The 20,997-nt window shown below is 45.9% G+C and overlaps 6 protein-coding genes across 6 annotated transcripts; 2 read left to right on the forward strand and 4 right to left on the reverse strand.

Annotated features, from left to right (window-relative positions):
* Window positions 1–672: 672 nt before the first annotated feature.
* Window positions 673–1,695, reverse strand: L3040_006532 (uncharacterized protein; the record flags this gene model as incomplete). The annotated part of the gene is made up of 1 exon (XM_007290105.2): window positions 673–1,695. One exon carries the CDS (start codon window positions 1,693–1,695, stop codon window positions 673–675), a length of 1,023 nt encoding a protein of 340 aa, XP_007290167.2.
* Window positions 1,696–5,520: 3,825 nt separating this feature from the next.
* Window positions 5,521–7,374, reverse strand: L3040_006533 (uncharacterized protein; the record flags this gene model as incomplete). Its single annotated transcript, XM_066154148.1, has 6 exons — window positions 5,521–6,051; window positions 6,286–6,689; window positions 6,744–6,821; window positions 6,876–6,977; window positions 7,030–7,315; window positions 7,369–7,374. The coding sequence occupies 6 exons, from the start codon at window positions 7,372–7,374 to the stop codon at window positions 5,521–5,523; spliced, it is 1,407 nt and encodes a 468-aa protein (XP_066011131.1).
* Window positions 7,375–7,590: 216 nt separating this feature from the next.
* Window positions 7,591–8,780, forward strand: L3040_006534 (uncharacterized protein; the record flags this gene model as incomplete). Its single annotated transcript, XM_007290108.1, has 4 exons — window positions 7,591–7,716; window positions 7,770–8,032; window positions 8,087–8,517; window positions 8,596–8,780. 4 exons carry the CDS (start codon window positions 7,591–7,593, stop codon window positions 8,778–8,780), a joined length of 1,005 nt encoding a protein of 334 aa, XP_007290170.1.
* Window positions 8,781–8,945: 165 nt separating this feature from the next.
* Window positions 8,946–9,330, reverse strand: L3040_006535 (uncharacterized protein; the record flags this gene model as incomplete). The annotated part of the gene is made up of 3 exons (XM_007290109.1): window positions 8,946–9,023; window positions 9,114–9,225; window positions 9,296–9,330. The coding sequence occupies 3 exons, from the start codon at window positions 9,328–9,330 to the stop codon at window positions 8,946–8,948; spliced, it is 225 nt and encodes a 74-aa protein (XP_007290171.1).
* Window positions 9,331–16,145: 6,815 nt separating this feature from the next.
* L3040_006536 (uncharacterized protein) lies at window positions 16,146–16,534 on the reverse strand (the record flags this gene model as incomplete). The annotated part of the gene is made up of 3 exons (XM_007290110.1): window positions 16,146–16,217; window positions 16,304–16,427; window positions 16,500–16,534. The coding sequence occupies 3 exons, from the start codon at window positions 16,532–16,534 to the stop codon at window positions 16,146–16,148; spliced, it is 231 nt and encodes a 76-aa protein (XP_007290172.1).
* A 3,316-nt stretch (window positions 16,535–19,850) lies between these two features.
* L3040_006537 (uncharacterized protein) lies at window positions 19,851–20,960 on the forward strand (the record flags this gene model as incomplete). Its single annotated transcript, XM_066154150.1, has 7 exons — window positions 19,851–19,896; window positions 20,278–20,300; window positions 20,358–20,411; window positions 20,540–20,566; window positions 20,662–20,671; window positions 20,838–20,872; window positions 20,931–20,960. The coding sequence occupies 7 exons, from the start codon at window positions 19,851–19,853 to the stop codon at window positions 20,958–20,960; spliced, it is 225 nt and encodes a 74-aa protein (XP_066011132.1).
* Between the last annotated feature and the right edge of the window lie 37 nt (window positions 20,961–20,997).

Raw genomic sequence — 20,997 nt, forward strand, 5'->3', positions numbered from 1 at the left:
CCCAACCCATCATCAAGACCCAACCAGGTATCCCGCGCCGCAAATTCCATATGTCCCCTTGCCTTCCTCGAGGCCAGGGCTAGCTAGCTGTTGCTGCCCCTCTGTTTTCGAGTTCACGTGAGTGTGCCAAATTTCTAGTAGTTCCCCATCCACTCTTCCGAGTCCCGTAAAGCCAAGCCCAAACTGCCCGCATTGCCCCCGATTTGAGAACCTCCTCATGAAGAAAAGAGACCGGTGAGAAGTTGTAAGATGGCAACAAAGAAGAGAATGTATCGACATTGGTTAAGGAGAAGGGGGGAAAAAAAAGTCAGACGTGGGGGTATTCTTAATTCTCTAGCAAAGCGAGCTTCAAGGACTACGAGAAGGGGGGGGAGGGGGCAGCATAGGCAAAACGAGTGTCCTGTTCAGTCCATCGCGATGCAACCAAGCCCATCCTCACCCCCCGGAGGTCATAGCACCCAGCCCGTAGCAGACTCCGCCTCCTGGATAACGAATCCCGTAATTTACTTCGTATCCAAGAACAGAAGTTGAGAAGCGAGGCCAGATCGCTATTGGGGTAAAGTCGAAATAAGAGCAGAGTAACGCAGGCGCTGTCGTGACATCGTAAACAAACATAGGAGCATAAAGAGAAGGGCGACGAGAAGCTCGACGCCCCACAAACGTAGAAGGCCATTAGCCATCGTCGTCTGCATCTTCATCATCTTCGTCCTCATCTTCGGCACTGCTCCGAGCCCCGCTTAATTTGGTCTTCTTGCTGGGGGTGACGGTATCCGCCTCGGCCTTGCGTTTGGTACCGGAGCCAGTTCCGCTTTGCTGCCCTGCCTGCGCAGGCGTTTCTGACGACTTGTCTCCATCTTCCCCATCTCCCTTCGCACGCTCAATATCGGCAACCTCGTCTGCGGTCAGAAATCGCCCTCCAGGTCCTCGAGGTCGTCTCATCGCGTGGTTATGCCGAGATTCGTGCAGGTAAGGCTTTCTTCCTTTCGAGGTCAAGCGCAGGGCTTCTTCCAGTCTCTGCCTCGCCACGCGTCGCTTAAGTATTCGGTGGAATTGCTTCGCGTTGACATACAGCGGCGATTCCTCGACGGCTCCGGAGACCAGTTCGGGGGATTGAGTCTGATGTTGGTTAGTGGGCATCGGCGGTACTGGTGGCCTCGGCGCGCCGTGGTTCATGATGGGCTGCGAGTTCGTCACTGATGGGCTTTCTCCAACCTGATTACTCATCCTCCGCGCTTGCTGGCCCAATTGGTTGTTCATTTGCTTTGGTGACCGGCGTTGCGTCTCCTGCTTCACTGACACACCCATCATCCGTGGTGACGTCTGAAGGCCCGCATCTGGAATATACGGGTATGTTGAGCCGGCCGCGGCAGCAGTCGCGGCCATAGCAGCAGTCTGCGGATTTATGCCACTCATGGTGTAGTGGAGTCCTCCCGGAGGAGGACCATAGCTCGGTTGCTGGTAGTTCAATTGTTGATTCAGCGCGTGCCCCGGATTTCCAGTTTGAGCTTGAGATGAGAGTATGGGGGACGTCTGGTTATGCAAGGAGTGCTGTGTGTGAATCGGTTGTTGAGAGGGTGAGGTGATAGATGGCCCGGCGCCTGGGTGTTGTCCCGGGTTTGAGTATCCGCCTTGGATATGCCCAGGATTATGCGCGTTATGGGCTTGCGCCTGTTGAGGATATTGCGAGTACTCCATCATGGTGGTTAAGAGTTGCCGGGTATGCTTCTGGAAGGGGCTTCGTGAGTTGTATAAGTCGTCGAGGTCCTTCGGCGCGTGTTATCTCAGTCGGGGAGGCAGAAATCGCGTCGTGGGCGCAAGTATGTCGAGATGTCGGCGTGTCACTGGGGTCATGAGCATCGGTCTCGAGTGTGGTTATCGATCGACCTTTCGACATGCGCCGTTGGTGCGAGCGCGTTGGCAAGCGTTGTCACTGGCCTCGAGGGCAGAGTCTTCCAGGTAGGTGTTGAATCAGCCTCTTGTCAATTCCGTATGCGTGGATGTGTTGGCAGGCGAAGGTGGTAGGTGTACACCGCAATTGGCGCAGCACCACATATGCAAGCTGATGTCGTCGGAGATACAGACCGGGCTGATACGGCTAGTGGTTCAGGTTCAGGTTCAGTCGGAACCCCACGTGAGGATGGAGGCGGAGCTACCGGTAGGTAGCCTTGAGGCTGTTGGACGGGACTGTGGTGTCAAGGGAGCTCTTTGCTTTGCGGACCGGACCTAAATGTTACGAGCCCCAAGACGAAAAAACACAGCTTCCCCCGTATTGTGGATAGGTTCGAAGGGACTGCCCAACCGGGACAATTAGTTATGAATATTTGACCAACGGGAGAAGCACGCAGTGTGAGCTATTGGGAGGAGAGGAAGATGAGGCAGGCAGAAATTAGTTTTTTTTTTTTTTTTTTTTTTTTTTTTTTTCTTCTCTTTCGGCCTGAGGGCCAGTGTGATGCGTTGGCCATGCATAGCGGCATGCAAAAAGCTAGGCTTACCTTGTCAATCAGCTTCACACACCAAAAAAGCTATTCTTGTCCTGTGTGGCGGGGAATAGAGGGGCGGTAGTCCTAATAGGGATTGAAGCTGATCCGAGCCTGGGTTGCGGTTGGCGACGTGACGAAGCGGCCGTGCTTTGGTGTTGTTGTGGTAGTGGTGGTGGTGGTGTGGTTGGTGGTGGTGCGAGAGGAAGAGAGTTTGATTAGTTTGCGATGCGCCGGTTCGACACGGGGGAAATCGAGTTTTCCCGGAATGCGGAAGCTCCGTTCGTTATAGTGGTGGTGCAGTACCGGTACTGAAAGGAACCTCGAGGTCAGTCCGGTTCAGGTTAATGCGGCCGGAACGAGGCGCCTGACTCTGGCGCGCACGTTGGATGTGAAGTACAGGCAGGAGTGAAGTTTCTGCCGCGTCGCCGAGACCAAACATACCTCGACTCGAATGATACACGACTGGACCACAAGAACAACAACAAGAACAACAAGAACAAACACAACAATCCTGACCGCAGCGGCAGGCAATCAGGTGATGTAGGGCGTGATGGTGAGGGATGAGGGTGAGGGTCTTGAGGGCGAGGGTGAGGGCGAAGGCGAAGGCGAGGGCGACGGTTAGGCCAATGTGGTTGTTGGTGTTAGATGGCTTTCTTCTTCGCGTTGTTGACCGTCGCGACTGAGGATTAAAGAAAGGTCGGGGCGGGATTGGGATTGGCTGTGTTTGGCTTTTTGAGGGGGGGGGGGGGGGGGAAGGAGGTGGGGGCCGGGGGGAAGGGGGAGGGGGGAGGGGGCGGGAACCAGATAGACCAGGCAGGGGAAGAAGAGTGAGTGAGTGAGTGAGTGGCCCGGCCGGATTGAAAGCTCGCGACTGGAGCTGGAGCTGGACCTGGAGCTGGACCTGACGATACTTTGTTGATTGGTTTGTTTGAATGAAGAAAGGGTTGGGAGGGGACGAGAAGATATGACTGGGTGGCCTAGACGTGAGGGGTCCGAGCTAGTGTAGCTTAATAATCAATCAATCACTGAAACCTCCGAGGGGGGGAGGGAGAGGAGGGGAGGGGGCGAGGCGAGGTGGTGGCGGGTAAGCGTGACGTGGAGGTGTGTGGTAAGTAACGATGTGCAGTAGGAGGGGGGTGTGTGGTGAGTAACGAAACAATAGGGGGGGGTCGAGTACGCGATTGGTTGACGTTTGGGGCTTGGAGCCACCGCTTTTTTGGGTCCGTCTCTCCGTCTCTCCGTCTCTCCGTCTCTCCGTCTCTCCGTATCTCGTGACCTGGGCCTGGGCCTGGACTTGGACTTGGACTTGGACTTGCAAGCTCGATCTTCGTGGCTGGGAATCCATCCCATCCACCCATCCATCCATCCATCCATCCATCCATCCATCCATCTATTCATCCATTCATCCATTCATCCATTCATCCATTCATCCATTCCTCCCATTCCTCCATTCCTCCATTCCTCCTCCATTCCTCCTCCGTAGCCCCATTCGCTCCGTTCGGTCGATGGGCCGTGATCGGTGAGTCCCGTCGCACAAAGAGCGGTGACCCCCTCCCCAGTTTCTGCTTCGGGCCGGGTCGGGTGCCTTCTCGCCTCTGAAATTCCGAATGTCGTTACGGGGTACCTTGGTTGGGACTCATCCATGTCTCCGGCTGGTTCCTTTTTTTTTTTTTTTTTTTTTTGCTCCTTTTTTCTTTCCTCTTCCTCTTGTTCAATTTTCCCCCTTTGCTACTTTGCTTCTTTTCACCAACCGAGCGCACTCCTCCCGCGGCTCAAGGTGGACGGCAACGGCAACGGCAACGGCAACGGCAACGGCAAGGGCGTCGGCATCGGGCACGGGCAAGGGCAAGGGCAAGGGCAAGGGCAAGGAAAAAGGTGCCGCATCGACCAATGCAGGTCACAACAACAATAAACGCGTACGCGTCTTGGTTGGCTGCTGCATTGCCCTTCTCTCCCTCACCTGCATTTCTTCTCCAATCATAGGTTCATAGGTCGCGGCCCCCTCTTGGTAAGCGCGGCCCTCAGGTGACGGACGGGTCAGACGAGACTCAGGTCGACGAGGCGGAGGGCGTGAGAGGAGACTGACTGACTCCCTTTTTCCCCCGTTCCCGTGTCTCTGATGGGCATGGAACCATAACCATCATCCTTCATCAAAATCGGTCAGACCTTTCCCCTCCTCTTCCTCACAGAGTCTCAATCAAAGAGAAAGATCAAGCGTACAGTGAGGTACAGTGAGTGTACCGTACCGTGCCGTAGGCGATGGCCTGCTTCCAAGGACAGCCGGGATCGGGACGGGAGGCGGGACAAGGGGCCTTGAGGGGCCTTGGTGAAGAGAGTCACGAGTAATATCCCGCAACCTGCTTTGCACTTTCATCTTCATCTCCGAGCCGGAGATGTCTCCTGCTTAGGATACAGCATCAGCATCGGCATCAGCATCAGCATCAGCATCAGCATCAGCATCAGCGTCAGCATAAGCGCTGCTGTAGGTGCGAGGCTCCAGGCTCCTATCGGATGGGTTTCATGTGCCTGGCGCTTATGTGAGACTTGCGGAAGCCGGAAGAGACGTAGAGATCTACGGAGCGTCTACGGACATCCGTAGAAGTACTACTTACTACCTACTACCTACGGTACCACTACTGTAAGTACAAGCAGCTGCTGAGGATTCGACTCGGCGTCTGGGTGGCTGGGCTGATGTCATCATGTGAGTGAGTGTGAAGGCTCTCTCGCTACTTACCGGTACTACGTACTAAGCAAGTAAGTATAAGGTTCGGATATTGGTTACGCCGAGATGTGGTACCAGTTTCTCAACCAGTCCATCAAACATAGACTTCCACTTCCACTTCCAATCTAGGTGCACACTTCTGGGCCCGGCGTATTCAGTCGGAGGCACGGATGGTTAGGAGAGAGCTTCTCTTGAAATGTTCACCGTACACCAAGTGACGGGCAGAATCGGCTGCCATCCAAGTCGAGGGATCCAGAAGCATGTTTGTTGCATACCTACCTACCTACACACCTTCCCATCCCCACGCCACTTTCCGACCTACGACAACACCCTCCTCTCCCGAAACGCAACCTCGGCCGGTAAGCGGAACGTCGCACAGAACATCCTCTTCTTCGGCGCCACGTCCCTCACCTCATGAACCACCAGCTCCTCGTCTCCCGGCTTGATCTCCCAGTCCAGCCTCGTGCTGATCCGCTCACAAATTTCCATCGTCTCCCTGACATTGTCATCACTCTTCGTAGAAAAGCAATGCACGTGCACCATGGGCAATTTGACATCGGTGTACGGAGTAAAGAGTTTTTCGTGCGAGTGATACAGCCCGTTGAAGGAGCCGACGAAGTCGATGGCTGTGGCGGGTAGGTTCATCACGAAGTGACTTATGGTCGGAGGTATGGTGACGAGGGTGGGCGAGGGAGCTGGAACGAGTGGGGCGGCGCCACGGGGACGTTTGGCCTTGGACCGTACAGAGACGGTGTTTTGATTAGTCGCGGTGAGGTGGAGAAGGTCGTCGGCAGCCTTGTGGATGAATGTGTGGCCGTCTTCGCAGTAAGGGCGCACAAAGTTTTGGACCTGGGGCACGTTAGTATTGCGATAGAGGCGAGTGAAGTAATATGTGTGTGTGAGCGAAGAGAGGTTTCATCAGCATATAGCGCCTTCTCAAAGGCGATATATATGCGCCTTGTGGTATGTAAGCGTTTGTCAACGGCGATATCTCATGTCCCATCGTGATATTCCGTAAATCGTCATCTGAGAGAGCAAGGGGCATAGAAAAAAAAAAAAGGGACGTCCCTTATTCTTGACAACCGCTTCCTTCATACTCGCGTAACTGTTCGGGTTCAGATCATTTGCCCAAACGAAGACCCCTTTCTTCCCTGCTGGGATAGCAAAAGGCCCAACACCCGCCATCACATCGCACACAACCTCTCCAGGCTGGAAGGAATCCACAAGTCTTTTGTGTTCGGTCTGAAGCCTACTGTTCCAATAGACTTTTGAGTAGTCGAATTTGAATATGCAGTCGCCTTCGCTCAGCTCGACGTTCATATCATCTGGTCCGGTAAGGACTTCATACTCAAATGTTCTGAACACGGAGTGTGTTCCCACATCGTCGACTTTGTTGATCACGGTTCGGATTTGCGGATTCTTGTCTACCAGTACTTCGGCTATAACTTTTTTGTATGGTAGGTATTCATCCCGGAGGTTGAGATGTGCTGTAGTTCATTTATTAACACGGATCGGCTTCTCTCGGCCAGTGTAGCTCTTACCAATATGTCCAACGATTGCAAATCCAACAGGTATTTCTCCTTGCGCATCTTCGGGCAATAAAGAAGTCATAACATCATCTGTCAAGTTCAGCATGATATCCAGCTGGAACGGCGCGCTGTCAACGTACATACGGTATGTCCAGTAACTGTAGTCCAGCTTCAAATTATACGGAATGATCCCAATATCGTCCTTCTCGACAGCTTCTTGTAGAACCGCGCTCCAGGTTGTAGGATCTGTTTCTGGGTCAGAAACTGGCCACTGTTTTCAGGCTCAATCCAAGTGTACCTTCGGGTTTAATCTCTGGCTTCAAGAGCAAGCACTTCCCTCCCTTCTCAGCCAAACTTGGATCTGGATCTGGCCGCACATTCATGACCCGTTCGAGCTGCATCAACTCCTTGCTCTTCTCCAGTTTCTGGCGGTAGCACGATAGGTTCTTGAGACTCGCGACTCGGGCTGCGGCCATAGGTATCGTCTTTGAGAAGAGGGCGCGGTCGAGAGCTGCGCTCGCTGAGCGGACGATAGGGGGTCGGAATATGGACATTGCGTTCACAGAAGCTGCTAATTTTGCGCCCTTTGAGTTCTTTATCAGTATTTACCCCCTGAACATTGGACAGATGGACTGACTTCCATAGCTTCATATAAAAATTATGCTGTTTGCAAAGATGAGTATTGTTCAGGCGGAATAATATTTTTTGCGGTTTGCATCGCAGGGCTGTGGCCCGGGCAAGGCTACACCTTTCCCAAGCTAGGCAAGTGGTATCTCGTGATGTCATAACGAGTCACGTGGTGTTGAGACTGACTCTGAGCGCGTTCTCAAATCTAATTGTTCCAGACTGAGATGGTACCATGGCCGAATCTACAAAGAAGCGTACGCTTGACGCGTTTTTCAAGCCTCCTCAGAAAAAAATCAAGGTATCAGAAGACGGAAGTTGTCCCAGTAAAAAAGAGCAATTCAGCAGCGATTCAAAATCGGTTAGTAAATCATGGACAGTGATCATTTTCTGTGCATATCTGATGATGAGAAGATTGAGTACTCCCGTCATGTAACCTATCCGTTCCCTATCCCTCACTTCCAGGCTTCAATTGCAGCAGAGCTGTCCTGCCTCCCTTCCACAACCGGCAAGCCAATGAATGATCAAGCGGATCTCGACCTCCTCTACTTTCAACCTTATATTCCCAAGCATCTTGGAAAGCAATTGTTCCTGTTTCTGCGGTCAGAGCTGCCATTTTACCGAGTCCAGTACAAAATGAAGCGTGGAGGAATCGAGACTCAGATCAACACACCGAGGTTTGCTTGTGATTGCGCTCCTGGTCTCAGATTACCCCGAATAACAAAGTCTAGATATACTACAGTCTTTGGCCTGGACGAGACTTCAAGGTTCGATAATGACGGCCAAGTGGTAGACGCTAAAACCGGATGCCCAGCTTCGAAAGACAAAAATTACGCCAGATACCCACCGCGACCAATCCCAAAGTGCTTAGATGACCTCCGGCTTTCGACTGAAGCTGCCACAGGATGCAAGTTCAACTTCTGCCTCGTGAACTACTACGCTTCGGGGTCGGACAGCATATCGTATCATTCTGATGATGAGAAGTTCCTTGGGCCTCTGCCCGCGATTGCCTCATTCTCGTTAGGAGCTAAGCGAGACTTCCTCATGAAGCACAAGCCTATTGCTCCAAATGAAAATTCACCACCGCCACCAGAGACGAAGCTTATAAAACTACCGCTGGGCAGTGGGGATATGGTTTTGATGAGAGGAAAGACCCAAGCAAGTACGCCCCCAATAATCTAGGTGACTATCAAAATGTATATTGCAGCAGATAGGGCAATGGCTGACGTCTTGACCCTAGATTGGCTGCATTCCATACCGAAGAGGACAGGAAAGAACGCCGAAGACGGGGGAAGAATCAATATAACATTCAGAAGGGCAGTTATCAGAGCAGGAACTGAGAATTATAATAACTACAACGTAGGGACGGGTACTGTGCACAAGTGGGACAAGAGCTCCCTGGAGATGAAGCCTTGGACGGTGTAATAGAAACGATAGACATGAAGTTGAGATTCTCGCCAGGAAATTGTTTTCATTGTTTGCAACTAATTCGGCGGTAAATAAATGAGTGTGGTGTATGCCTTTACAAGCAGACGATGCAGAGTGGATTGAACACCAGAAATGACCTCTGAATGTTCTGCCGAGAGACGCTTATGCTGCCAGGCATGTTGCGGTGGCTTTGCAGTTTTGACGGAAAGTATTGGCGGCGTTAATGGTTGGAAGATTGCACTTCAGAATGATATGTATTAGCATTTATATCGTGCATGAGGTATGATTGAAAGGGTTGAGAAGACTTTGTTCAGTCTGGTAGTGACTTACCCTTCCTGCTACCGAGTTGAAGGATGCGGTGGAGATGGTGCCGCACAAGGCTTGGGTAGTGGACGAATCTCCGCAGGTACACGATTGCCCTTGTGCGCTGACTGCAGAGATACTAAAGCAATATACAAGTTAGCCATCTAGCCATATCAAACTGATGAAGTTGGACTGGATAAGCTACTTACAAAAGGGCCATGATCAAAGATTTAACAGACACCATTTTGGCAATGCGAAGAGGATTGATAAATCAGATTTTGATTGTTGAAGTTGGATAAGCTAAAGATTGGAACGGATGCAAGTGATAGTTTGAAGAACGAAAGTCTTTCGCGGAACAAGAAGGCCTTTATACTCGTGTTGGTAGCTGGTGAAACCAAACATCGCAAAACCTCGCCTGGCTTGACTGACGTAACATCAACCTCAAATAAAGGAACAAGACTATGTTAAGAATGAATACGTCGTATACTTTTCAAGCAGTTCGAACTACGTCCCAGGCGTAAGTATTACACCCTGAGGGTAGGGTAACCAGGGGGCTTATCATGGAAACTAAACTTTTGGGGCACCCTCAAGGGGTAACAATTACGCCTGTACCGTGGGTATATCACCCGCTTTCGCTTGGCAAGGAGGCTCTGGAAAAAGCTCATATAAATAGCAAGTCATTCTGCCAATGGTGCAGCTAAGTATATGCTCGATGATCATTCCCGGGGTGGCCGCCCCTCGCAGCTTTGCACGACACTTTTAAGAGAATCTATAGGCCATCTACCTACGAAGGTTAAGCTACGGAGGTACGGCTCCGCATTTACCCCTATCACGGTACTCCCGTATGAATACGTAGTACATGTCGAAAGTATAATTTTGAAAGGGATCTTCAAGGCTCCTTAAAGTTGCGACGTCAAGTTCCACTATTACGAGGTCTCAAACCGATCAACATACTAGTATAAGGATTCACTCAGCCTTAGAAACTATCTCTGAGCCAGTATCTAGTCTGTGCAATGGAGTTGACACGGCTTCAAGCCATTCAGAAATCACTGTTCTACGACTTATGGAGCTAAACTGGGTCCGACATGTACTCCTAAGGGGGTGATAGTAAGGCACAGCAAAACATAGCGTAGGGAGTACCGTATGGGCTATGCGGTGGAGGTTGCTGACTATGCCACCGTTTTCCTTCTCTGTTACTTTTTATATAATTCCTGACTTAGGTAGTATTATTTCCGAAACATGATCCAGATATAGGTAGTCAGATCCAATGCCTACATGCGAACTAGACAGATATGGCTTGGATAAATTAAAACCTCACACAATTCATTCATCCCGCTGCGAGCAATCGAAATATAGTACAACAAGTACCGGTACTGGTACTATGAGGAAGACGAGGTACTGCGTAGTATATTCCCTGGGGCTCTTCCGCAAGCTCCGGGGATTTCGCTTCGCAACGTTCGCGGTGTAAGGCTGCTTTCCGAGGCTTTTAACATCAACGCTATATTTTATGTAAGAAATAAGTAAAATTGAGTTGTACTGTACAGTATAAAGAAAATGTGAAATAAAATTCTAAGCTTCGGCCCGACCGCAAACTAAAGCTTACTTGTACGGCCTTTCGCGAGCTTACTACCTCCCCCTAAACAAAAGACGGACCCATTTGGTGAAATCATATTTTGACCGTATAGCTGACCGCTTATTAAATGTAGCAAAATAACTTATATATTGATTTTCTAGTATTTTGTAAGTCCTCCTTGTGCATAAATCATTGCTCGAAATCCATTTTACTACGAATTATATAAAGAAATCATGAATTCTTGAGGAACTGCTTCCCCAGCGTTAGGGTGACAGCCCCCTGGTCACCCCCTAGTAGATATATACTTTTCGTCTTTTATTCAGGTAGAGGTAAGTTTTCCGGACTTCGCGATACTCATCGGTTGCCTAATGAGTATTTATTTGAAAATTGTCCCGACCTAGCGTTAACGAGCTATTTGTCAAGTATTCGAGAGGGGAAGAATCCGTGACTGCGTTGTATACTTGTACAAACCGAAAAGTGACCGAAGATTTCAAACAGATAGAGCTGGCTAGTATTGATACTCGTAAAATAAACTTGCAATCTTCCTAACGTTAGTCACCTATTAATCAAGTTATTCGTGTTCCTGCGTAGCTTCAGCTTTGACGACTGCACTTAATCAACGCAGCTCCAAGTCAAGTGATTATATTTCACGTGATTCAACTCTAAACAGTTTACGGATTTACGGTCTTAGCAACGATCTACAAAACGCCAAATAATCAAAGCGAGCTTGTGGGTTCAGGTAAAAATGCAATCGAGGATTCTAAGGAAATGCACTTGATTAGCCGAAAATATGGCGCATGGTAACGAGCGGCAAATTCCTAATATACGTAGTACGAAGCACCATGGTACAGGCTTCATTACCCCTCGAGATACTTCTAGTACTACCTACTACCGGTACTGTAACAGAGCCATGACTATGGCCCGTGAGTACGGACGAAGTATACCCCGCTTATTCGTGCTTCTCGGATCACGATTCAACGTCGCAACCTTATTATTAATCGCGTTAACCACTACACCTCTTAAATGTCAATTGATAAACCGAATACGGATATAATTCTGTTAGCGACTTCTTACGAGTCCTCTTTAATAGTCGAAGCTCGCCCCCCTCGAAATACGCCCTCAACACCCGAAAAGCACATCTCAAAGGATTACGGCAAATGAGATAGTAACGAACAAGGTCTTGACCCTGGCGGCTTGCTTCGCCCGGTCGTGGTGTGAGGCTGCCTTCCGCATTAACGCTACATCGATTTTCTACAAGAAATACGCTTTAAAAGGATGTAAAGAAAATGTGACGCTTCAGCCGGGCCGCAAGCTAAAACTTACGGCCCTCCGCAAGCTCCGGGGTAAGTTTTCCGGACTTCGCGGTGTAATACTCGTAGCTATATAATCTATAATAATAGCTTCTTTTAGCGCGATGCAGCTAGCTATCTCTTGAATATTTTATATAGTCTTTTTCTTATAGAATAGCCCTTTTCCGCGCGATGCAATCAGCTACTTTTCGAGCATTCAATTTATAGTATTAGCCTCTTTTAAAGCGATGCAGCAAGCTGGTTTTCGAGCATTTTTCTTTTTGTTATTGATTATTTTTAATTAGCTATAGCTACTAATCAAGTATTAAAAAGGAAAAGAGTTCATAATCGTAAATTTCAATCGCAAAAAGTAGATTACGCGCAAATCTAGCTCGTTACATTCGCAAGATTCCCTTTTTCGTTATGAATAAGCAATTAGTCAAGTTTTTGATGTTCCTCGATACCTTGAAGGCAGGTAGGGGGTCATTTGAGCGGTCCTCTGACCCTCTTTTATAAAAGACGGTTATTGGACCATTTACCACAGTACAGGCCTAAGTATTACCCCTCGAGGGTGCCTTAAAAGTTTAGTTTCCACTTTAAACCCCCTGTTTTCCCTACCCTCGAGGGGTAATACTTACGCCTGCGACATAGTAAAATCAGTACTAGTTACAAATCAAGAATAATTCGCCTTTTTGATCGTCCCCAAGCTTAAGACCGTCTTACAGCCGCCCCCGTCTATATTTTTAAAACAGGCTTATCAATAAGCTCGTTTTAAAAAATTAAAATAGTTCGATAACTATTTTCAAAAAGATATAATTGTAAATAAAAATCATTTCTCAAATAGAATCGTTTTAATAATAATTCAATAAGTTCAATGCTGAGATATTTCTCGGTATCGTTACTACGGCGTATATATTAACGCTTTAAAGTATTTATAATCGAAATCGATAGATTTAGCAAAAGTTCGCCTGCGCCGTGCACTTTCAATGGCCATGTTCAGGGTGGTGTACCTTAAAGGGTGGTAGGGGGCCATTTCAATTGTCCTCTGATCCTCTTCTATAAGAGACGGCCATTGGACCGCTTAAATTCAGTACTAAGCTCTTTTCAAAAATAGTTTATCGAGAAGACCGTCCTATTGAAAGAGACCGTTTTGTGGCCGTCTTATAGCCGTCTCCGTTTATATTTCTAAAACAGGCTTATTAGTAAGCTCGTTTTAAAAAATTAAAATAGTTCGATGACCGTTTTAAAGAAAATATAATTATAGATAAAAATTATCTTTTAAATAAAATTGTTTTAATAATAATTTAAGAAGTTCGACGCTAAGATATATCTCGGTATCGCTGCCACGGCTTATATATCAACGCTTTAATTTTTTTATAATCGAAATCGATCGATTTAGCGGAAGTTAACCCGCCTGCAACGACCGCCTTTACATCCTTTATTGAGAGGGAGTGTAGAAGTACCTTAAAGGCAGGTAGGGGGTTATTTAAACCGTCAGCTGATAATCCGATGACGGTCTCTTTAAAAGACGATTCCAAGAGGTTGGCATAGCTAGTGGATCACCCTAAGCCGATACTTTAAATTAAATAGAATCTGAAAACAAACGATTTAAATTATTTAAATCGTAGCTAAAATAAAACTATTTCAATCGATTGAATCGTTTTTTATAAGAGCTCGTCTTTTCGTGAAAAGATTATTACTAAAATAAGACGGTTTTAATCAATTATATAGTCGTTTATAAAAGTCGGTCTTTTTATAAAAAGACCGTTTTAAGACCGTCTTGTGGCCGTCCCAAGGCCGTCCCAAGGCCGTCCCCGAACTTGAAACCGTCCCCGAAAACGTAAATTAGTAAGCAAATAATTTGTATTTTCTTTCAATTGCATAGCAGTCTCCCCTTAACTCCCCCCCCCCCCCCCCCCCCCCCCCCCCCCCCCCCCCCCCCCCATCCTCTTAGCAAGTGATACAAGCAATAACATGCGCGGGTAAACTTTTGCTCATTCGATCGATTCCGATTAAAAAAATTTTAAAGCGTTGATATATAAGCCGTGGCAGCGATACCGAGAAATATCTTGGCATCGAATTTATTAAATTATTACTAAAACGATTCCATTTAAGAAATGGTTTTTATTTACAACTATATCTTATTTGAAATAGTTATCGAACTATTTCAATTTTTTAAAACGAGCTTATTAGTAAGCCTGTTTTAAAAATATAGACGGGGACGGCCATGGGACGGCCGTAGGACGGTCCCAAGCTCGGGGACGATCAAAAAGGTGAACTATTCTTGATTTGTAACTAGTACTGATTTTAAACGGTCCAATAATCGTCTTTTATAAAAGAGGGTCAGAGGACCGCTCAAATGACCCCCTACCTGCCTTTAAGGTATGAGGAGGGGGTGTAGTAAATGGTTCATGTAGTAAAGGGTAGACTAGCAAGTAATTAAAAGGTTATTTGCTTACTAATTCACGTTCCTAAGGACGGTTTTAAGCTCAGGGACGGCCATGGGACGGCTATGAGACGGTCTTAAAATGCTCGAAGACGGTCTTAAGACGGTTTTTATACGAAAAGACGAGTATTTAAAAAGAACCATTTAATCGAATAAAATAGTTTTATTTTAGCTACGATTTAAATAATTTAAATCGTTTATTTTCAAATTCTATTCAATCTTAAGTATAGGCCTAGGGTGATCTACCAGCCATGCCAACTTATTAAAATCGTCCTTAAAAGAGATGGTTATCGGACGATCAGCTGACCGTCTAAATGCTCCTGCATTCCCCTTTAAGGTAGTAAAGGCCCTTTAAGGTAGTAAAGGGATGGTGTAATAGAGATAAGACTAGTAATCAGTAGTAAAAGATATCAGATTATTTGCTTTCTAATCTACGTTTTTAGGGGCGGTTTCAGGTTCGGGGACGGCCATGGGACGGTCGTAAAATGGTCTTAAAGCGCTCGGAAACGGTCTTTTTGGAAAAAGACCGACCTCTATAAACGACGATTTAATCGATCAAAAAGATTTTATTTCAATAATAATCTTTTAACGAAAAGAAGCTTTTATAAAAGACGGTTTAATCGATTAAAATAATTCCATTTGAGCTACGATTTAAATAATTTAAATCGTTTGTTTTCAGATTCTATTTTATCTTAAGTATCGGCCTAAGGTGATCTACTAACTATGCTAACCTCTTGGAATCGTCTTTCAAAGAGACCGTCATCAGATTGTCAGCTGACGGTTTAAATAACCCCCTACCTGCCTTTAAGGTAGCTTAAGCTTAAATGGATGCACTTAATCAACGTTACTCTCCCTCATGAATACTCTCCCCCCCCCCCCATGAATAAATATAATTTCGCAAGGGATCTTACCAGGGCTTGAACCAATCAACTTATAAGGATTCAGCTTTGAAAAGTATCTTTGAGCCAGTATTTAGCCTATACAGTGGAGTTGACAAGGCTTTGAGCCATTAAGAAACCATCCCTCTATGATTTACTACGTATAGGCCTAAACTGGGTCCGACATTTATTCATGGGGGGGGAGAGTAAACGTCGAAAGTATAATTTCGCAGAGGATCTTACCAGGGCTTAAATCAATCAACTTATAAAGATTCAGCTTTGAAAAGTATCTTCGAGCCAGTATTTAGCCTATACAGTGGAGTTGACAAGGCTTTGAGCCATTAAGAAACCACCGCTCTATGCTTTATGGGCCTAGAGTTGAGGGGATACTACGTATAAAGGTTGCTTTAAGTATGGTAGTGGCAGCTAAAGGTATTGACAATTGAAGGGTAGAAATATTTTATTGTTTTCAACTTCAAAAAATTCAAACAAAGAAGCATTTCTGAAACTCTTCAAACTACTTTCAATCGCTCTCAATTGGTGAGAGTATACTCAAGCTCGCTTGGGGGATTACGTAAGCTATATGCTATTTATGTCAACTTACTATAAAATTGATATCCCTATCGCTGTACCACATACTAAAATCCGAACACGGCATCTTGCCTCGATTCTTAGGATGTTGTGCATCTGCTAATAAGTGAGATACTGTTGTGATACATAAAGAAATGATAGATATGAAGTTGGGATCTTTTATAGATAATATTCTTCTCCGGAGAAGAGTTTCTATCTACAAAGAGCGCGGCCCCTCTTCGGCGGATAACAAACGAGTGTGATGTATGTCAAGGACAAGCAAGATAAAAAAACAATAGAACATCAGGCACACATTCCGCTTAATTTGCAAGTCTGCATGAAAGAGATGGTAGCCGGTTCGTGAGGAGTGTTGCACTTCAGAATAATAAGTATTAGCATTTTTATTACGCCGCATAATTCAAGGGCTTGAAGAGACTGTATTCAGTCTGATAGTCACTTACCTTTCCGTCCTTGAAAGATGCCATAGGGATTTGGCCGCAAAGGTCTTCAGTCTGGTCCTGGTCCCCACAAGTACACGCCTTTGGACCTGCTAGTCCTTGTGGTCGTGCGCTTACCGCGGAGATACTAAAGCAATACAAAGGTCAGCTCTAGCTAGACACATCAAAATGAGAAAATTGAATTAAATAAGCGACTTACAAAGCCACGGCAAGAAAATATTTGATAGAAACCATTGTGGTAGTGCGAAAAGTACTGATATATCGTATTCTGATTATTGAAGTTGATGAATTGAGAGCTGAGACTGATGAAGATGATGATTTCGAATGAGAGAAGTTTGCAGAACGCGGGAGACTTTATATGCGTGTTAGGAGCCGATACAGATCTACCGTTTGCCGCAGACCAATTGATCTAGATTCTTTTGAAGGTTTGAAGCTTACCTAGGGCGATTCCGGGGACCGAGGGCTGCCCACCACCTTTCCACACTTCCCTTACTATTTTCCCTTTCTAAATTACGTACAATTAACTACGTGTCTAGGGCAATGACCACTCCCCCCCGAATTGATACAGCCTGAGGGTGTCTCAAAAGTATAAAATTTCCATTTTAAACCCCCTGGTTACCCTAGCGTCAAGGGTATAACAATCACGCCTGCGAAGTACTACCTACTACTACGTACGTACGTAGCAGCTTTTTGGGCAGTCAACGCACTGATCATCAATGAAACAAAGATTATATACTATTATTAGCAGCCCGCGCGTCACTGTATAGAGTTTATGCGGTAGCAAACCTAATATTTTTTAACTTGACTGATACAAAATCGAACTTCAAATAAATAAACCAAAACTATCTTATAAATAGTTACGCCATATACGTAGTATTTTTCAAGTACCGCATAAACTCGACAGAGTAGCGTGCGGAGCTGCTAATAATATACCCACGGTACAGGCGTAATTATTACATCCTTGAGGGAGCCTCTAAAGTTTGAATTTTCATATTAAAACCCCTGGTTACTCTACCCTCAAGGGTGTAACAATTACGCCTGCAACGTACTACCGTACTACCGTACTACCGTACTACCGTATAGTAGTATAATCTTTATTGCTTAACTGATCGGTGCGCTAATTGCGCAAAGGGCTACGTACCACGGTATAGGCCTAAGTGTTACCACCTGAGGATGCCCTAGAGGTCTAAATCTCCGCTTTAAAGGTCCTGGTTGCCCTACCCTTATTAGCAGCCCCGCGCGCCACTTCGGAGGGTTTATGCGGTACGTACTACGTACGTAAATCACCCGCCTTCGCTTGGCGAATATACATAGTAGTTTGGCAAAAGCTCATACAGATAGATAGCAAGTCATTCTGCCATTGCTGCTGCTCGACGTACGTAGTATATGTTCAAGGAATAGGAAATTATAGGCCACCTACCTACTTAGAAGGGTAAGTCAAGTACGACACCGCTTTTAATATGAAACAGTACAATACAGCATCGCGTAAGGAGTGCGGGTTGTGCGGAGGAGGTTGCTAACTACTTTAGAAGCAGGTAAAGGGTTATTTGGAAGGTCCACGGACCGTCTCTTTAAGGAAGGTCCTTGACTTTTGAAACGGTCAGTGGACCCATTCGTCGTCAAGATTATGTGTGATCTGAATCGTAGCACTAAAGCACTAATTGTCGGAACCCCTTAAAAGGTGGGGCGTATATTGGGGGAGGCGAAACCGTCGATCAGCACCGTACTGCGTATAGATTGGTGTAAATGAGTCCATAGCAAGTCGTGCGCGATAAGGACGGACAACGGCGACAAAAAAATAGCCGATTGACATGACTCATCTTCAGCTTCGAGCAGCCGAAATGAATACCGGTACCTTTCACGCTCATTTGCAGTGCTAACACATTTCTATATGCCAATATATACTTAAAAGAAACTATATAAGATATTCGGTTGCCTAATATTCTTACGTTTATGATAACCGAAGACATTCTATACGCGTCTAAAATTCCTTATAAATATGGCGTGGAAAATACTCGCTTCCGTCTTGAGATGTTGGATGTAGCTGAGTCGTCTTTTTACGAGCGAGATACTACGTAGATAGTACGAAATGAAAGTCAACCTTAATTAAAATCCAAACTTCAATATCCTTTTTTCGATCCCAAGTAACCTTAGCAGAGCTTTCCTTTAATAAGTCCGAAAAAAGGTATCGAGCCTTTTTTTTCGATTAAGTCGAACATAGATTTGCTTGAATAAGCTTCAGCGCATATACGTAGTACCAATTCGAAAATCCTTCAAGTACCTTTTCGACGAGTTCTCCTTGTTTTAAGGGGGGCTACGATTCTTTACATGTACGAGGTGCCGCTTACGACCTTCAGCTCTTTTCTTTTTTTCCTTTTGCGGTGAAGAGAAAGACATAGAGTTTAGAGAGCCGAAGTTCCGAACCTCCTTCCTCTTTCTTCTCGAATATCACGCCGATTAAGATTTATACTTAACGGGCATACTGATTGAAAAGATTTAAAGGATTTGCGATAAAAAGGGAACGGATGTAAGAGATAGAATAAGAAGGGCTTAATTCGATTAAATGAAAACACGGTATTGCGCTTTCGAAAGAGCGTTCTGCAAACACATCGGCTTTATCCAAGGGCTACGGTACGAACGCGAGCTTTTTTTTAGCTTTATAACGAAAGAGAACGATGTTTGTATTGTACGGATCGAGGCCGCTCGTAACGCCATACGTACGGTATTTGACATTTATCAAAAGAAAACTCGACGCACAGCACTATGAATTACTTTTAAGAGGCTCATATAGTGTTCAGTTATTTAAACGAGAGCTTTTTCCTGACGTGGTTTTTACTTTCGATCAGATAGTACTTTATATATAACTCCTTTACTTAGCACGTCGGCGTACCTTATATGAGGTCCCCAAGGTCCAAGCATTGCGTTTTGGATATCCACCCGACGTTGATAAATACAACAATAACAACAACTCCTTATTTTAATTCCTTTTTCTCTTTCGCTTTATCGACGTCGAGATCGCGAGATAAAACGTCTCTTCCTTTATTACGCCTGCAGATTTAAAGTCTTTTTAAAGCGTCTTAGCTACGTATTTCATCTTTCTTCATAATGTCGTACCGATCCGAGTATGTATATCTTCGTAATAGTCGTTTGAAAGACCTAGCTAGCAAAAGAGGCGTGCGCTTATAACGTATAAAGCAGATTGCCGTAAGCTGATTGAGTAGAGCAATTGAAAGTATTAAGAAAAAAAGAAAGAGGCGCAGTTTGTAAATTATAAAGAGATATTCGGTTTATATATTCGGAAGCGAAAAATTCGGTCGTACGAGAGCTTCCCTCAGCTATTTTATACAATTTGCAGGATTGATAGACGTTTATAAGCCTACACCAGCGTAAAGGTGGAAGTTCGATTTTGCAAGCCATGGACTCATTCCGTACACCAATGTACGGTGTATATACAACTAAGAAGTACGGTAGTACGTGATAAAGAGCAGCCGACAGCTTGCCTTATCATTGTTGGTGTATTGATTTACGTCGGATGGGTATCCAAAACGCAATGCTTGGACCTTGGGGACCTCCCATGAGGTACGGCGGCGTGCTAAGTAAAAGAATTATATACAAAGTACTACTCAATCGAGAGTAAAAACCACGTTAAGGAAAAGATCTACTCGGATCTTTTGATCCCGTAATATCGCAGATTTCCTATAAGTCTCTTAAAGCATTCCAAAGGATTTGCATTAAGTTGTCTCTTGTTGGTATCGCATAGGGTGTGCACACTGGGTTGAGACCTGACACGAATGCTATTCTGTAGTATTCGTTGGTGTTGTTAAGTCTAAGAAGAGGAAGCTATTCTAGGTTAGTGGGAAGTGGTAGTACGTAGTAGTAGGTAGTAGTGCTAAGGCTGCACATGCTACTAACCCCGATCCCTCTATTCCTTCAGTCCAGCATTCTCACATCTCTTAATAACTATTGAATAAGTACAGCTTTACGGACGGCCTCGATCCGTGTAAGTACAAACATCTTTTTTCTCTTATCGTAAAGCTACAACGGCTCACATTCGTAGCCTTTATATAAAGCCGGTGTATTTGCAAAGCCATCTTATCGAAGGCGCAATACCGTATTTCCGGTCAATCAAACTAAGCTCTTCTTGTCTTATCCTTTATATGCGTTTCCTTTTTATCGCAAATTCTTTTGGTCTTTTCGGTCGGTATGCCCGTCAGGTATAACTCGTAGTCGACGTGGTAGTCGAGGGAGGGAGGTTCAGAACCGCCGGTAAGTGAAATTCTCTTCGAGGAGTCGCCGCATATCGATAATTCAATTTCGGCTTTCCAAACTCTCTGCCGCAAGAGAAAGCTGAAGGTTCGTAGGAAGCACCTCGTACGGGTAGAGAATCGTAGCCTCTCGAAACGGCCATGGGACGGCCACGGCACGGCCACGGAACGGCCTCTTTTAATAGGACGGTCTACTAGCGAAGCTGTTCCTGAGCAAAAATCAATACTTATTTTAATCGGTCTAATGACCGTCTGCTTAACGATAGGGTCAGAGGACCATTTAAATGCCCCCCCATCTGCCTTCAAGGTATGTCACCGTTTTCACTCTTTCTTACTTATATGCAATCATGTTCTGACTCCGGTAGTTTTATTCCAGAACCATGATCCTGATATAGTCAGATTGAATGCCCACGTGCGAATTAGACAGAGATG

This window comes from Drepanopeziza brunnea (genome assembly GCF_022702325.1).
Source record: "Drepanopeziza brunnea f. sp. 'multigermtubi' strain 214-2 chromosome Unknown ctg11, whole genome shotgun sequence".
NCBI lineage: Eukaryota > Fungi > Ascomycota > Leotiomycetes > Helotiales > Drepanopezizaceae > Drepanopeziza > Drepanopeziza brunnea.